This window comes from Astyanax mexicanus, chromosome 6 (assembly GCF_023375975.1).
Source record: "Astyanax mexicanus isolate ESR-SI-001 chromosome 6, AstMex3_surface, whole genome shotgun sequence".
In the NCBI taxonomy this organism is placed as follows: domain Eukaryota; kingdom Metazoa; phylum Chordata; class Actinopteri; order Characiformes; family Acestrorhamphidae; genus Astyanax; species Astyanax mexicanus.
Window position 1 is genome coordinate 124,681 of NC_064413.1, and position 15,379 is coordinate 140,059.

The window sequence follows — 15,379 nt, forward strand, 5'->3', positions numbered from 1 at the left end:
GTAAATTATATCGGGCTGTTTTTATTATTTATTTGATCAGTAAATGAACAGGGCGGATCAGGGTTTGAGTTATTATTATGTCGTTTTAAAAGTTATTTTAGTTCGAGTTAATATAGGTCAAATTCAAGCTCCTCCCTCCTGCCTGTCAGGAGCCCCGCCCCCCGGTGAACTCCCCCTGTGTGGGCGGGGCTTCGGCAGCGCTGAGGGGCGGCAGCGGCTTTACTGGGGCGGTAAACAGCGCGCGGACCCGGATCCCCCCCGAGCACCGATCACCTGCCCGCGCGCCCGATCCCCGCACTCACCCCCCCCCCGGAACCCGCGGACCCGCCCCGCTCCGGGTCTGGACCCGCCGGTGGTGTTCTGATGGAGCGGAGAAGCAGCAGCGGTTCTGACTGGTTCTGATCCAGCAGCAGCAGCTGGAACATCTGGAGCAGAGAGACCCAATATGATCGATTCCTGTAGAAGAGACTGATATCAGGACGTTTGGGATTCTAATCGATGAGGTAATCGATTGATTTGATTGGTGTAAACGGCTGTAGAGATCTGGTGGGTCTGGAGTGATCCTCTAAAGTGTTGAACAGCGCTGAGCTCCACTCCCGCTTCAGACCTGGAACTCTTCCGTTCCACCTTAAATAGTGCAGCAGCTCCATTCTGCGGTCTAAAACTGGAACAGCTACTCTGTGCTGTTTAAGGTGGAACGGAACAATTCCAAATATGAAGCTGTTTACAATAAAAAAATATGTCCAAACCCGATTCAAACACTAATCTACATTATTATCTGCTTTATATCATTAATATAAAACTAATAAAACTGTAATTTATAATATGTAATAGTAACCCGTTTTCTCTGCACTGGTAGATGGATGGTATTGGGAGCAGTATGCAGAAGAAAGCAGAAGAACTGGAGAGGATGGCTGAGGTTCTGATCACAGGAGAGCAGCTCAGGTAAGAGTCTGGAGGAGATCCGGCAGCAGAACCCCAGACCCTGAAACCGGTTCCGGTCCAGAAGAAGCTCTTACTCAACTCCTGCTTTCTGACAGCATTTTCTAAATTCTCCACATTTCTAAAGAGTCCTGCAGGCAGATTAAACCAGTACTGAATTAATAAAACACTGTTTTTATTTCATATATAAAACTACGATATCAGTATTATAAATATAAACAATTTCATAGTATTTTAGCAGTAACAATATCCTGGACAATATGAAAAAATACTACTGCTTCACAAAATTCAACATCAGTAAAACTTTTGTCTGTTTTTTAAACAACAATAACTTTCCAAGGTTTTTGATTTTGTATAAAATAATAATGTTAGTAGTAATTATAATTTACAAAACAAATGAAGTAAACATATGAATAGTGTAATGTAGACGTGCCTTTTTAATAATGCTGTCATTATTAAACATTAACAAATTCATATTTTTAAGGCAAAATTAATCATGTCATCAAATACGATGACCTCGTCCTCATTTTTAGAGCAAAAAACAAAGATTAGTCTTAAACATTTAAAAAGCAAATCCCAACATATTTAGGCTTTTAAATTTACGTAGAGCCGTAGATTAGCGCTGAGTTCGGTGAGTTTACTGTATTTACTGTATTTACTGTAAAAGTCTATTATTCAGACGTTATTAATATGATATAAGTGTGTTTTATTATATAACAGATTATGATATGTCGCTTGTTTACAGCGTCGTTATGCTGAATCGTAACCCCTGTATGTAAAACACAGCACTAGTTGTGAGTGTGAGTGTGAGTTGGCACATGAGCTCTGAGTGTGATACGTGTGATAAGGGTTTGAAGAAGCTCCAGGCTGTTATCTCCTAAACGCAGTCGTCATGTTTACCATCAACAGCCACTGCAACCATAACACCCCCATTACCCCACACAGATGTGATTAGTTGTGTTGTGATTAGTTGTGATGTGATTAGTGGTGATGTGATGTGATTAGTTATGATGTGATTAGTCGTGATGTGATGTGATTATTGGTGTTGTGTTGTGATGTGATGTGATTATTGGTGTTGTGTTGTGATGTGATGTGATTAGTTATGATGTGATCAGTCGTTTTGTGATGTGATTAGTTATGTGTTGTGATTTGTTATGATGTGATCAGTCGTTTTGTGATGTGATTAGTTATGTGTTGTGATTAGTGGTGTTGTGATTAGTTTTGATGTGTTGTACTGCAGGTTACGATTACATGAGGGAAAGGTGATTAAGGACAGGAGGCATCATCTCCGCACTTACCCAAACTGCTTTGTGGCCAAGGAGCTCATTGATTGGCTGATTGAGCACAAGGAGGCTTGTGATCGAGACACGGCCATCAAGATCATGCAGAAGCTGCTGGATCAGAGTATCATCCACCACGGTACGTTAATCTACACTACAGGAGTACCACAATAACCCTCTATACTCCTTATATAACAGTCTGTCTCTGAATGTTATGGGGCATGTTTTAATAGAAAGCTGATATGCTATGTGTAAATACTGTTGGAATGGGTGTTAATATGGTGTGTTTATTACTGATTGTTTGTGTGATTGTGATGGTCAGATTGTGATTGTGTGATTGTGATTGTTTTGCAGTGTGTGATTTTGATGTTGAGATTGTGTGATTATGATTGTGATGTTCAGATTGTGAATGTGATTTTTTTGCAGTGTGATTGTGATGTGATTGTGATGTTGAGATGTTGATGTTGTGATTGTTTTGCAGTGTGATTGTGATGTTGAGATTGTGATGTTCAGATTGTGATGTTGTGATTGTGATTGTTTTGCAGTGTGTGATTTTGATGTGGTTGTGATGTTGAGATTGTGATGTTGAGATGTTGATGTTGTGATTGTGATTGTTTTGCAGTGTGTGATTGTGATGTTGAGATGTTGATGTTGTGATTGTGATTGTTTTGCAGTGTGTGATGAGCACAGAGAGTTCAGAGATACGAAGATGTTCTATCGCTTCAGGAAGGATGACGGGACGTTTCCTCTGGACAGCGAGGCGAAGGTGTTTATGAGGGGTCAGCGGCTTTATGAGAAGTAAGAAACTGAATCAGCTGGAGCCGGACGGGTTTGGGGTTCTGGGTGGGGTGTTTCTGGGTGTGTGTGTGAGGTGTGTGTGTGTAAGGTGTGTGTGTGTGTGTGTATGAGGTGTGTGTGTGTGTGTGAGGTGTGTGTGTGTGTGTGTGTGAGGTGTGTGTGTGTATAAGGTGAGGTATTATCATGTGATTGCTGGGCTGCAGGGTAAACTCTGATAAGACCTGTATTTACTGCAGATCAGAGATAAGAAGCTCAGGCTGCAGTTTATGAGCAGATCATCATATTTATACACTATAGATTCATATTCACCCTGTTAAACCTGCTGTAACCTCACACCACCTGACACACCGCACACACTGTACAGTACAGTGACTCCAGGAGAAACCACACTTTTGTTTATAAACTGTAATATAATATGATATATAATGTAATACAGTATAACATGATATAATATACGATGTGATATGATATATAATATATTTCCAGGTTGATGAATGCTGAGAACAGCTTGCTGAAGACTCGGGAGGAGGAGGGTGTGGCTTATGAGCGGACGCTGGTGGCCGCCGAGTTCATTGATTGGCTCCTGCAGGAGGGGGAGGTGGCCAGCCGAGAGGAGGCGGAGCAACTAGGGCGGAGACTTCTGGAGCACGGCATCATTCAGCACGGTGAGAAACCTGGTGGCATGTGACCAGATCCAGTACCAGTACCTGATCCAGTATCAGATCCAGTACCAAACTAAGTACCAGTACCTGATCCAGTACCAGATCCAGTACCAGTACCAAACTAAGTACCAGTACCTGATCCAGTACCAGTACCTGATCCAGTACCAGATCCAGTACCAAACTAAGTACCAGTACCTGATCCAGTACCAGATCCAGTACCAGTACCAAACTAAGTACCAGTACCAGATCCAGTACCAGTACCAAACTAAGTACCAGTACCAGATCCAGTACCAGTACCTGATCCAGTATCAGATCCAGTACATTAATAATGCTTTGTTTCTGGCTGATCCAGAAGCTCAGTCAGTGCCAGTTATGCTTTGTGTCTTTGTGATGTAATTTACAGCACTGTTGTATTATTTAAACATTTTTACCAAAAAATAATGTTTTCACTTTTTTAAAGCCAACATAGACACACATACTTCTGATACTAATAATAATAATAATAATAATAATAACAGCTTTATAAAAATAACATTTGTTTGGTGATATTTTAGAGTTAAATGTTATAATGGTGAAAATGTGACTTTAAAAAACAGTAGATGAAGATTAAACTGGTTACAGTTTACACCCGTTATATAGAGTCAGTTACTGTTACATAACCGCTCTCAATCTGTTGCACAGCGGGGTGTGTGTGTGTGTGTGTGTGTGTGTGTGTGTGAGTGTGTGTGAGTGTGTTGTTGTGTGATAAATGAGTGTGACAGTGGGAGGCCCAGCGCACACACAGTCACATGATCTCAATTCAGCTCTGAGTGCTTTCTAAGCTTTTCCAGAACTCCTGTGTGTCAGTGTGTGTGTCTGTGTCAGTGTGTGTGTCTGTGTCAGTGTGTGTGTGTTAGTGTGTGTGTGTGTGTGTGTGTGTGTCAGTGTGTGTGTCTGTGTGTGTGTGTGTCAGTGTGTGTGTGTGTGTATGTGTGTGTGTCAGTGTGTGTGTGTGTGTGTGTGTGTGTGTGTGTGTGTGTGTTTGTGTGTGTGTGTGTTTGTGTGTGTGTGTGTGTGTGTGTTTGTGTGTGTGTGTGTTTGTGTGTGTGTGTGTGTGTGTTTGTGTGTGTGTTTGTGTGTGTGTGTGTGTGTTTGTGTGTGTGTGTGTGTTTGTGTGTGTGTGTGTGTTTGTGTGTGTGTGTGTGTGTGTGTGTGTTTGTGTGTGTGTGTGTTTGTGTGTGTGTGTGTGTGTGTTTGTGTGTGTGTTTGTGTGTGTGTGTGTGTTTGTGTGTGTGTGTGTGTTTGTGTGTGTGTGTGTGTGTGTGTGTGTTTGTGTGTGTGTGTGTTTGTGTGTGTGTGTGTTTGCATTACAGTTTTATTGTTGGACACTTGAACCTGATCTGGGGTCAGGGTAGTGGTGGCCAGTCAGTAAGGGGTTAATAGGGGGTCAGTAGAGGGTCATTATAGGGTTAGTAGGGGTTAGTAGGGGGTTAGTAGGGGTTAGTAAGGGGTTAGTAAGGGGTTAGTAGGGGGTCAGTAGGGGGTTAGTAGGGGTTAGTAAGGGGTTAGTAAGGGGTTAGTAGGGGGTCAGTAGGGGGTTAGTAAGGGGTTAGTAAGGGGTCAGTAGGGGGTCAGTAGAGGGTCAGTATAGGGTTAGTAGGGGTTAGTAGGGGGTTAGTAAGGGGTTAGTAAGAGGTTAGTAGGGGGTCAGTAGGGGGTTAGTAAGGGGTTAGTAAGGGGTTAGTAGGGGGTCAGTAGGGGGTTAGTAAGGGGTTAGTAAGGGGTCAGTAGGGGGTCAGTATAGGGTTAGTAGGGGTTAGTAGGGGGTTAGTAAGGGGTTAGTAAGAGGTTAGTAGGGGGTCAGTAGGGGGTTAGTAGGGGTTAGTAAGGGGTCAGTAGGGGGTCAGTAGAGGGTTAGTAGGGGGTTAGTAGGGGTTAGTAAGGGGTTAGTAAGGGGTTAGTAGGGGGTCAGTAGGGGGTTAGTAAGGGGTTAGTAAGGGGTCAGTAGGGGGTCAGTATAGGGTTAGTAGGGGTTAGTAGGGGGTTAGTAAGGGGTTAGTAAGAGGTTAGTAGGGGGTCAGTAGGGGGTTAGTAGGGGTTAGTAAGGGGTCAGTAGGGGGTCAGTAGAGGGTTATTAGGGGGTTAGTAGGGGGTCAGTAGGGGGTCAGTTGAGGGTTATTAGGGGTTAGTAAGGGGTCAGTAGGGGGTCAGTAGAGGGTTAGTAGGGGGTTAGTAAGGGGTTAATAGGGGGTTAGCTCTACTCATCACTCCTGTGTTTGTGTTTTTCTCAGTCAGTGATCAGCATCACTTCGGGGACGGTCGGCTGCTCTTCCAGTTCCGGATGAATTTCCGGCGGCGGCGGCGGCTGATGGAGCTGCTGCTGGAGAGGAGCCGCGTGATTCCGGAGAGTCAGGAGAGTCCGTTCTGCCTCCGCAAGCAGAACCCGGACAGCGGCAACAGCAGCTTCCTCTCCGGTCCGTCCACAAACATGCAATATTAATATTCATACATTATCCAATGATACGATTCATTTCCTGTTCCTTTAATACATCATCTAGATCCACACCAACAAATTCAATCAGGCTCTTCTACAGTAGTGTACAGTGGATTACAAAAGTATTCATACCCCTTAAACTTTTCACATTTTCTCACAAACGTAACCTCCTAAACCAACTTAAAGAACTGCATAACTGTAAAGTGGAATAAAAATCATACATACTTTAATCAAATACAAATCTGCAACAGTATTCTCTCTCTCTCTGTCTCTCTCTCTGTCTCTCTCTGTCTCTCTCTCTCTCTGTCTCTCTCTCTCTGTCTCTCTCTCTCTCTCTGTCTCTCTCTCTCTCTCTCTCTCTCTGTCTCTCTCTGTCTGTCTCTCTGCAGTGAGCCCCACTAAGGAGATTAGGGTGGTGTGTTTGCGGCGCAGCAGTATGAGCAGTAGTTGTGGGAGTAGTGGATACTACAGCAGCAGCCCCACCCTCAGCAACAGCCCCCCCGTGCTCTGCAACCCCAAATCAGGTAACACTCACACACACACACACTCAAACACACACTCAAACACACACACACACACACACACACACACACACACACACACACACACACACACGATATAGTGCACCACATACACAGAGCTGGCCTGGGACCCCAAACAAGACAACAGTGACTCTGTGGCTGTTAATGGAGGAAAATACAACACTGTTATCAGAATCCTCCTCAAGGGGGCGCTCCCAAGTGTCCATGTGTCTTTAAATGGCCCTGGGTGCAGCACACACACACACACACACACCCACAGGTCAGCTGGTTCTGCAGTGTGTGATTTCAGGGGTTAATAGGAATATTATGATGCTGAGCATAATCCCAAGAGCAGTCATTTTCACATAAACTACTTCCTGTCTGAAACCGAGCCAAATCCGGAGTAACTGAAGATGTTCGTCTATATCAGTATTATACTGCCGGGTTGTGTTATGGTTTGGGGGCGTGTCTATACACTACTGTGATGCAGCACTAATGCAGAGGCCACGCCCCCGTATGTTCTGTTACAGGGTTAACAGAGTTACACTGATTCACTGGAGTACAGCTCCCACATTCACTCAACTTCAGATAAGTGTGTTAGACTGGAAAACACACGTGTGTGTGTGTGTGTGTGTGTGTGTAAAATGTACAGTACTGGGTAATGTGTGTGTGTGTGTGTTGTGGGTGGTGAGCTAAGACAAGCTAGGATTGGAGGAGTACAGACACCAATCAGGAAGAAGCTGTACAGCTGCCAAAACACACACACACACACACACACACACACACACACACACACACACACACACACACATCTGCTACAGGCTCTGGTGCTCAGCAGAAAGATGCTGCTGTAATTCAGGTTTATATTGGGTTAAATTTTGTCTGAATTTTGTTTATTTATTTTAATAAATTCACCAGAATCTATAATTTAGGGGCTTAAATCCGCCTGGTGATCCCTGAACCCCGGTTACTATAGTGATGATCAGGGTTATACCAGGCTGTTATATATCTATTTAAAATTATATATATATTATATTATATAAATATAAGTCAAAGTTTTCTGTGTGTGTGTGTGTGTGTGTCACAGTGCTGAAGAGACAGGTGAGTCCAGACGAGCTGCAGAGTCCTGGAGGTCCGTTTATAAAGAAGACCTTCACTGTGAGTCTCTCTCTTTATTTTACTGAAAGATCTTCTGGTTTTAATGGTGGAGATTTGGAGCTTCCAGCTCCTCCCACAGATCCTCAGTGGGGTTCTGGACTCTGTGGAGGAGAATCTGTGTGTGAAGATTAGGATCTAATGCTCTATGAACTCTGCACTCTTTCACAATTAAACTGAATTGAATTGAATTGAACTATCTGACCCCATGAATATTGGCATTGTCACCCTGGAATATTCCCATCCAAACAGAGAAGAACAACACCCCCAGATCATAGCCCCGCCCCCACAGGCTCATATGGTAGCACTAGGCATGATGGGTAATCACGTCCTCCAGCCGTCTCTCTTCTTACCCTGATGCTCCTTCACTCTGGAACAGGGTAAATCTGGACTCATCAGATCTTCTTTCATTAATCCAGAGTCTGATCCTTATTCTCTCTACTGAACTGAAGCTGATTTTATTAGTTATCCTCACTGTTTCCTACACCTTCAAAAGACTCTTAGAAATTGGAGTTAAAAACTGCTACAGGAAGACGTCTGGCTGACCCACATGGAAACAGCAGCTTTAGCCTTTAGCTCAGATTAACATGATTAAGAACTGAGTCTCAGTTTCAGCAGAGAAGAGAAGAATTAGAGTTAATCTGACAGGAGAAGAAGAACTGCAGTAATAAAGTTATTAATAAGATAAAGATAAAATGAAAAGGTCATTCAGCACTGCAGCTACTGAACTACTGAACTATAGGGGTGTTCTAAAACATTTGGTCGTGTGTGTGTGGTGTGTGTGTGTGTTCAGATTGTAGGTGATGCTGTAGGCTGGGGGTTTGTGGTTAGAGGGAGTAAACCGTGTTATATCCAGGCTGTTGATCCGAGTGGACCGGCGGCGGCGGCTGGGATGAAGGTACTGTTCTGTGTAACTGTGAGATTTTTATTAGAATAAAATACAGCGAAAAATTCACCCGACAGGCTGAAAATACACTGAATAGACTGTTAGAGGCTGGAGTTGTAGTGTGTGACTCAGACACAGTTTAGATCACAGTACTGTGTGAAAAAAGCCTGTGCTCTAAAAACACAGAATCACCAACAGAATACAACAACAAACACCTTTATATTCTGTGACGATCAATACAGAAAAATACAGCAGCACTGTTATCAGAACCCCAGTAGTTACTGACAGCAGCCAGTAAAATATGAACCTTCAGCATCATGAAGCCGAGTTATTCATAGTGAGATTAAATGAGAACTAAACTGAAACTCCTGTATAACTCTGTACTTCAGTGGAGTGTCTTTACTGCTCCTTAATACCTGACTGATAGAATTCATACATAAGGAGCACCGGATTATAAGCAGCTCTGATGATTTTGGGGGAAATTAAAGGATTTTAAGGGCAGCTTATAATGAGATAAATACGGTATTTAAAAATCACCAGTGAGGGAACTGTGGGAGTTTAGACCAGCTCTCTGATTGGGTTAAACATTCAACCGTAGGCTTGATGATGTTACTAATGATTTACTCCTCTGTCTGTCTGTCACTCATTACCTGGTCCTCCCTCCTCAGGTGTGTCAGTTCGTGGTGTCGGTGAACGGTCTGAATGTGCTGAATCTGGACTACAGGACGGTCAGCAGCCTCATCCTCACCGGACCCAGAACCGTGGTGATGGAGGTCATGGAGGAAGTGGAGTACTGAGGACTAGCCTTCTCTCCTCTCTCTCTCTCTCTCTCTCTCTCTGTATCAGTCAGTGTCTCTCGCTCATTTTTGGGTCTGTCTTCATTAAGACGTCTCACTGCCTTAAGAAATCTCCACAGGTGTTTTTAACTCTAATTTGTGGATCATTTCTGAACGTCGTCACTGGTGTAGTTTTGGGGGCGTGTCCTTTATAATGCAGCTCTGCAGGTGAGGAGGGGAGGAGCAGAGAGAGCAGGTGAAATTAGAGCTGATGATTCAGGCTTAATGTAAAAGGTCTCAGAATTATGCTCGTGTTGTAAATACATTTCTGATGTGCAAATAATTCAATAATTCAGATGGTACTCTGTTCAGTAATAAAAACTGAATTCTAATCAAGATCCGGATCCGTATTCTTGCCTCTGTGAAATGGGTACACTGATAATACCAAACTCTGAATAAGAAAACACAGAAAATGATTTTTATCCTTTATTTGATTTTGATGCTGCTGTTGATCCAACTAGACTAAAGCCCCGCCCATCTTTTAAACAGCAAGAAAACATGGAGAGCTCAGCTTCTGCTGCAGTATGGTCAGAGATCACTGTTAAACACATCGGTATCACTTCATTCATATCTGCTGAGAACTGCTGATAAAATAAGACTTAATCAATGACCTTCATTCAGCTGCTAATCCTCAGCTCACACTGTTTAATTAGCGCTGCGGATTCTTTAAAACGTCTAAATAAAGGAAACAGATCCTGCAGGAATATCAGAGCTTTAGGTGAGTTCTCATTTTGATCTCCTACTAAACTCCAGAGCTCGTTTCCTCTTTAAAAGCTGGAATATGGAGCTAGTTTAGCGTTTATCCCCTTTATTATAAAGAGTTAAACTCAGCCATTCAAATATTCTCATTTAAAAAGAGATAAATATACAGTAAAAAAGACTCTCAGACCTAAACCTCTACTGCCCCCTGCCAACACTACAGGGAAATAAAGAATCTTATCATGATTTTAATGATGATAAATCGCAGGATATTGTGGTGATTAATACAATTTAAATAATTAATGCCACTATTATACATATTAAATTTGGAGAATCTAATGTTGCTTTTTTATTTACATTTAAATACAAATGATTAAATGCTTAATAAAATTTGGAAGGTCATGCATTGTTTCCATTAATATATATTTTATTATTTAAAAATCACAGACTAATATAAGACTTTACAAGACATCACTAAATAATGCTAAAAATATATATGGTGGGGTGGTAGTGCTCATTTTTGATGTATGTGAACCTTTTTAGTTTTCCCTGAGTGACAGTAGGAAGCTGATAAAATAAAATGTATTATTGTTATTATTATTAGAAAGTTTCTGTAAATTGTTATGTAGCTTGTAGCATATGCTAGCATATATGTGAGTTTGGCTGTAGCAGTTTTTTAGCACATACAGAAAATAAATATATAGGCTTACATTTCTGTATGTGTAAAATTTTCAAAAGTATTTTATAAAACACATTTTACATATATTTCTTTTTTCATATGGGAGGAGTGTAAAAATGAACTCATTCACAGTCTAGAACCTTCAGAGCCTGAGAGAGAGGAGGCGGACGCGGGGTTGAGGCTGAAAGATGTGATTTTACTGTAAAATAAAGTAAATTTACAGTCAGAACTCAGAGCGAGACGCTACACCTCGAAGATCCTGTTGTGCAGGAAGTTGCTGTATTTGTGGAAGGAGGCGTCGGCCGTCCTGCTGTTCCCGTCCTCCTGAAGCTTCATCCTCCCGCTCGAACCCGCCGCCGGATTCTCCCGACCCTCCAGATACGACTGCAGCATCTGAAAAAACTGAACCCAGGAGACACCACTTAAACACAGCCTGAGAAAAACAACAGTCGAAAACTTATTTAATCCTGTAGACTTTTATTCTTTATTTCATCAATCTTTCCTGATGAAGATATTAAATATAAACTAATAAAAACCAATCAATCAATTAATTAATCAATCAATCAACCTTTATTTTCAGGAGTAAACTGAGGGTGACTCTTATTTGCAGCAAAGCATTTAATAATAAAATAGAAATAAAAAGGAATAAAATTGTACACAATAATAAATAAATAAAATACAATTTTAAATCAACATGTATATATATATATATATATATATATATATATATATATATATATATATATGAATAAAATACATAAAAAAATAGAAAATTGTAAAAGACTTTAAATACAAATTGACACATTAAAGTAAAGAATTTATAAAATATAAAATAAAGAAAAAGATAATAATAGTAAAGGTAAAGTAAAATGAATAAAAATGAAATAAGAACTTAAGAATCAAAATATAAAACCTTAGAAAAAAATAAAAAGTAATAAATAAGTAAAAATAAAATAATAAGAAAGATAAACTCATTTAAAACAATCACAGGCTTTCTGATGGTGTTTAGAAACGGTGCTGCTCTGTAGCTAAAATCAGATTCTCCCGGTTTCAGTAAAAACTCTCCGTACCCAAACTGAAGTAAAAATCATCCCCCCTCATATCATATCCCCACAGTTCTCACCAATTAAAAGCAGACTCTTCTGCAGAAAATCAGAACATTATTAGAGGGAGTTCTGAGAGTCCGTCTTATTTAAACCTCAGATATTTCGTTTAATTTCATCTTGATCTGAATTGTTGAAGGGAGTGAATCACCACGATCCAATCAGCTCCCTGATCCTCAGAAAGAAGGAAGTGGGTTCAGGAGATTTTAATAAAAGAAAAGAGAAAATATCTCCAGAGAACAGCTGAACTTCTGGAACTGTGTGAATCTAAACTCTGTGAAAAAACTGAATCCAAAACGAGATAATTTGGCACTTTAAGAGATCCCAAACCTACTGTGTAGGATGTAGGATGAAATGTCATGATTCTCTACAGGACGACCTTGGTGAATTAATTCTTTCTAGAATTTTTGAGACCATCCATAAAAACTTCTTTTATCAGTCTGTAAAAGATTATAAACTTATTTCTAAGCTTTAGGAATCCAGAGAACCACAGCGATTCACTATTATTCACTAATGGAGAAAAAAAACATGGAACACTGGTGAACCTTCCCAGGAGTGACCGGCCGACCGAACAAAATTACTCCAAAAGGGCATGAAGAACTCATTCAGGAGATCCCAAAAGAACCCAGAACAACATTTAAAGAACTGCAGATCTCACTCACCTCAGTTAAGATCAGTGTTAATGATTCAATAATAAGAAAGAGATAAAAAAAAAACACTGCTGAGAAAAAAGAACAATAAGATTCGTCTCAATTTTACCAACAAACATCCTGATGATCTCCAGAACTTTGGGTAAATATTCTTTACAGGACTGACGAGACAAAAGTGGAACTTTTTGGAAGGTGTGTGTCCATCCGTTAATCTGGCGTAAAACTATAAAACACATAATTAAAAAAAAAAAAAAAGATCATCACACTGAACGACGTAAAACATGGTGGTGGTAGTGTGTGTGATGATCTGGAGCTGCTGGATAACTTGCTGTAATAAATGAAAGCAGGAATTCTGCTGTTTATCAAAAAATCCTGAAGAAGAATCAGATCCTCCATCTGTTTCTTACTGACCTCAGGCTCAGGAGTTACTTGGGTTCTGCAGCAGGACAATGACCCAAAACTCACAAACAACAAGTTCACTGTCTGTAATGTAATATATTACACTGTCTGAAGTGTAATATAGTGAACGGAGAGTGTGCACACTGTGAGTAAAGAGTAAAGAGAACTCACCAGTGTTCTGCTCCTCGGGTTGCTGAGAGATTTCCACTCCTCTGTGCTGGAAGAGTTCGATTCCACAGAGACCATCAGCAGCGTGACTAAAACCAGCACCGTAAACCTGCAACAAAAACACAATAAAAGCAGTATTTACACTGATCCAATTATTCATAATAATTCATCAGATTTACTTAATATTTAAAATAAAAAAGTACACTCACATCATTCAATTTATAAAATGGTAAAAAAGAGGGAAATAAATAATGAATAGCTGTGAGAAATGATGTTCAGTATTTGGACAAATGTTTAATTTTGGTCTTTCATTTGATTGTTTAAATAATTTTTCATTTAAAAACTATTTTTTACACATTTAAATGTTTCAACAGCTTATAAAACATTTTACGATAATTGTTAAAATACATATATTTACAGTTATAAATATATCCATATCATATAAAATAACCCAATTCTGCCATCCAAAAGCATATTTACAGTTTTTACAGATTAAAACATAAACATGCTGTATTTAAAAGTATATCTAAAACATGAGGAATGTGCAGATAGTTTAACCCTTTCAGACCATGTCTTTTTTTATTGCATATTCTTTTACATTACTCAGCTTGAGACCCGCTGTTCTTCAGAATATACATTTATCAGCCAATCAGACAGCAGTTCAGCCACGCCCACTGCATTAAAACAACAAAAACCTGCACACTGAAGTAAAGCATCTCACCTAATGAAGCACCATGTAATGTTTATTTTACCACTTAGGAATGAATATTTTACTGCAGTAAACATAAAAAACTAAAAAATGATTTATTTTATTTATTACTTTATTCTTTTTTTATTTATTACTGAATCTTGTTTTTAAATGCATTGCAGAACAGAAAAAAAACATTCTTAAATAATCCAGGTCTGAAAGGGTTCATTATTAATATTTAAGAGCATTTATTCATTAAAACATGTGATTAAGGGTGTCTAAATATCTGCAGTTAAAACACAGAATCAGAGAGAGCAGGTTAAGAGAAAAATGAGAAAAGCTCAGTCACTTACATGTCTGTCCGTCTGCAGGTGTGAGATGATGTTCTCAGGCAGTATGAGATGATGTTCTCAGGCAGTATGAGATGATGTTCTCAGGCAGTATGAGATGATGTTCTCAGGCAGTATGAGATGATGTTCTCAGGCAGTATGAGATGATGTTCTCAGGCAGTATGAGATGATGTTCTCAGGCAGTATGAGATGATGTTCTCAGGTGATGCTCCTCTCTCTCTCTCTGCTGGTTTTATACCTGCAGTCTGAGGAATTCTCACCAGGAATTTCCTGCGGGGCGGATCCGGAGTCTGAGGCTGTAATTAGAGCTGATCAGGAGCTCAGTGTGGGCTAATGATGATGTATATATGGATCTAACCTTTAAAACATGGGGCAGAAATATGCTGCTGCTGCACTGAAGAATGTGGAGCTCAGATTCCCAATTACAACCAGTCTGAACCCAAAACTGAACCACTAATGACCAAACCTCCCATCAGACCGACCTCCACTCATTACTGATTTACTGATTTATGTTTGAGTAAAATGAACATTGTTGTTGTTTTATTCTATAAACTACAGACAACATTTCTCCCAAATTCAATCAAAATCAATATTTGGTGGAATAATCCTGGTTTTTAATCACAGTTTTTTTTTCATGCATCTTGGCATCATGTTCTCCTCCACCAGTCTTACACACTGCTTTTGCATCAAGAATCTCTGTGTGAAAATAAAGATCTCATGCCTTTTTTTTGGGCTGTACAGTAAATATTAAATTATAACCAAAACACAAGAAAACTTACAGTTGTGTTTAATTTGTTCAGCATATTTAAATAGACTACATTTTAAACTACATTTTCTTGTCAATAGAAAATTTTCATTCCAAACGCTGTGTAGAACAAGACCAGAGAAACACGTAAACCTGCTGTGCTTAAATATATTGCTGCCACCAGAAAATAACATTTATATAGAATTTCTAAAATATCTGGAGATATGATGTGGTTGAAACTTCTCTAACTACCTTCTTCTTTTTCTTTATAATTCCTTCTTTTTTTCTAATTGAATATTATGATACAGATTTCTCCAAATTGTACTTTAAAAATAAGAAAAATCA

The 15,379-nt window shown here is 39.9% G+C and overlaps 2 protein-coding genes across 6 annotated transcripts; one reads left to right on the forward strand and one right to left on the reverse strand.

The window, feature by feature from the left end:
- The first annotated feature begins 181 nt into the window (after nt 1-181).
- On the forward strand, nt 182-9,889 carry deptor (DEP domain containing MTOR-interacting protein). Its single transcript, XM_022663533.2, has 10 exons — nt 182-503; nt 860-945; nt 2,183-2,361; nt 2,897-3,020; nt 3,507-3,685; nt 5,953-6,135; nt 6,545-6,679; nt 7,764-7,834; nt 8,625-8,729; nt 9,386-9,889. Exons 2-10 carry the CDS (start codon nt 860-862, stop codon nt 9,512-9,514), a joined length of 1,191 nt encoding a protein of 396 aa, XP_022519254.2. The 5' UTR covers nt 182-503; the 3' UTR covers nt 9,515-9,889.
- Nucleotides 9,890-11,106: 1,217 nt separating this feature from the next.
- Nucleotides 11,107-15,173, reverse strand: LOC111189842 (uncharacterized protein C2orf66). Of its 5 annotated transcripts, none has more exons than XM_049480379.1 (4): nt 14,458-15,173; nt 14,293-14,316; nt 13,255-13,360; nt 11,107-11,333 (listed from the first exon to the last, which is right to left on the reverse strand). In XM_049480379.1, coding segments are annotated over exons 2-4 (267 nt in total). In that variant the 5' UTR covers nt 14,295-14,316; nt 14,458-15,173; the 3' UTR covers nt 11,107-11,174. The 5 variants fall into 5 exon arrangements, with proteins under 5 accessions (XP_049336336.1, XP_049336335.1, XP_049336334.1 ...); XM_049480378.1 differs by having other exon boundaries at nt 14,435-15,173; XM_049480377.1 differs by having other exon boundaries at nt 14,412-15,173.
- Between the last annotated feature and the right edge of the window lie 206 nt (nt 15,174-15,379).

What these genes read in the sequence shown, in the direction of transcription:
- deptor (XM_022663533.2), top strand. Translation starts at nt 860, where the DNA reads ATGGATGGTATTGGGAGCAGTATGCAGAAGAAAGCAGAAGAACTGGAG. An exon ending in CAACAGCAGCTTCCTCTCCG is followed by an intron (nt 6,136 to 6,544) that starts GTCCGTCCACAA and finishes GTCTCTCTGCAG; the next exon opens with TGAGCCCCACTAAGGAGATT. An exon ending in GCTCTGCAACCCCAAATCAG is followed by an intron (nt 6,680 to 7,763) that starts GTAACACTCACA and finishes TGTGTGTCACAG; the next exon opens with TGCTGAAGAGACAGGTGAGT.
- LOC111189842 (XM_049480379.1), bottom strand. An exon ending in ACCCGAGGAGCAGAACACTG is followed by an intron (nt 11,334 to 13,254) that starts GTGAGTTCTCTT and finishes TCCTGGGTTCAG; the next exon opens with TTTTTTCAGATGCTGCAGTC.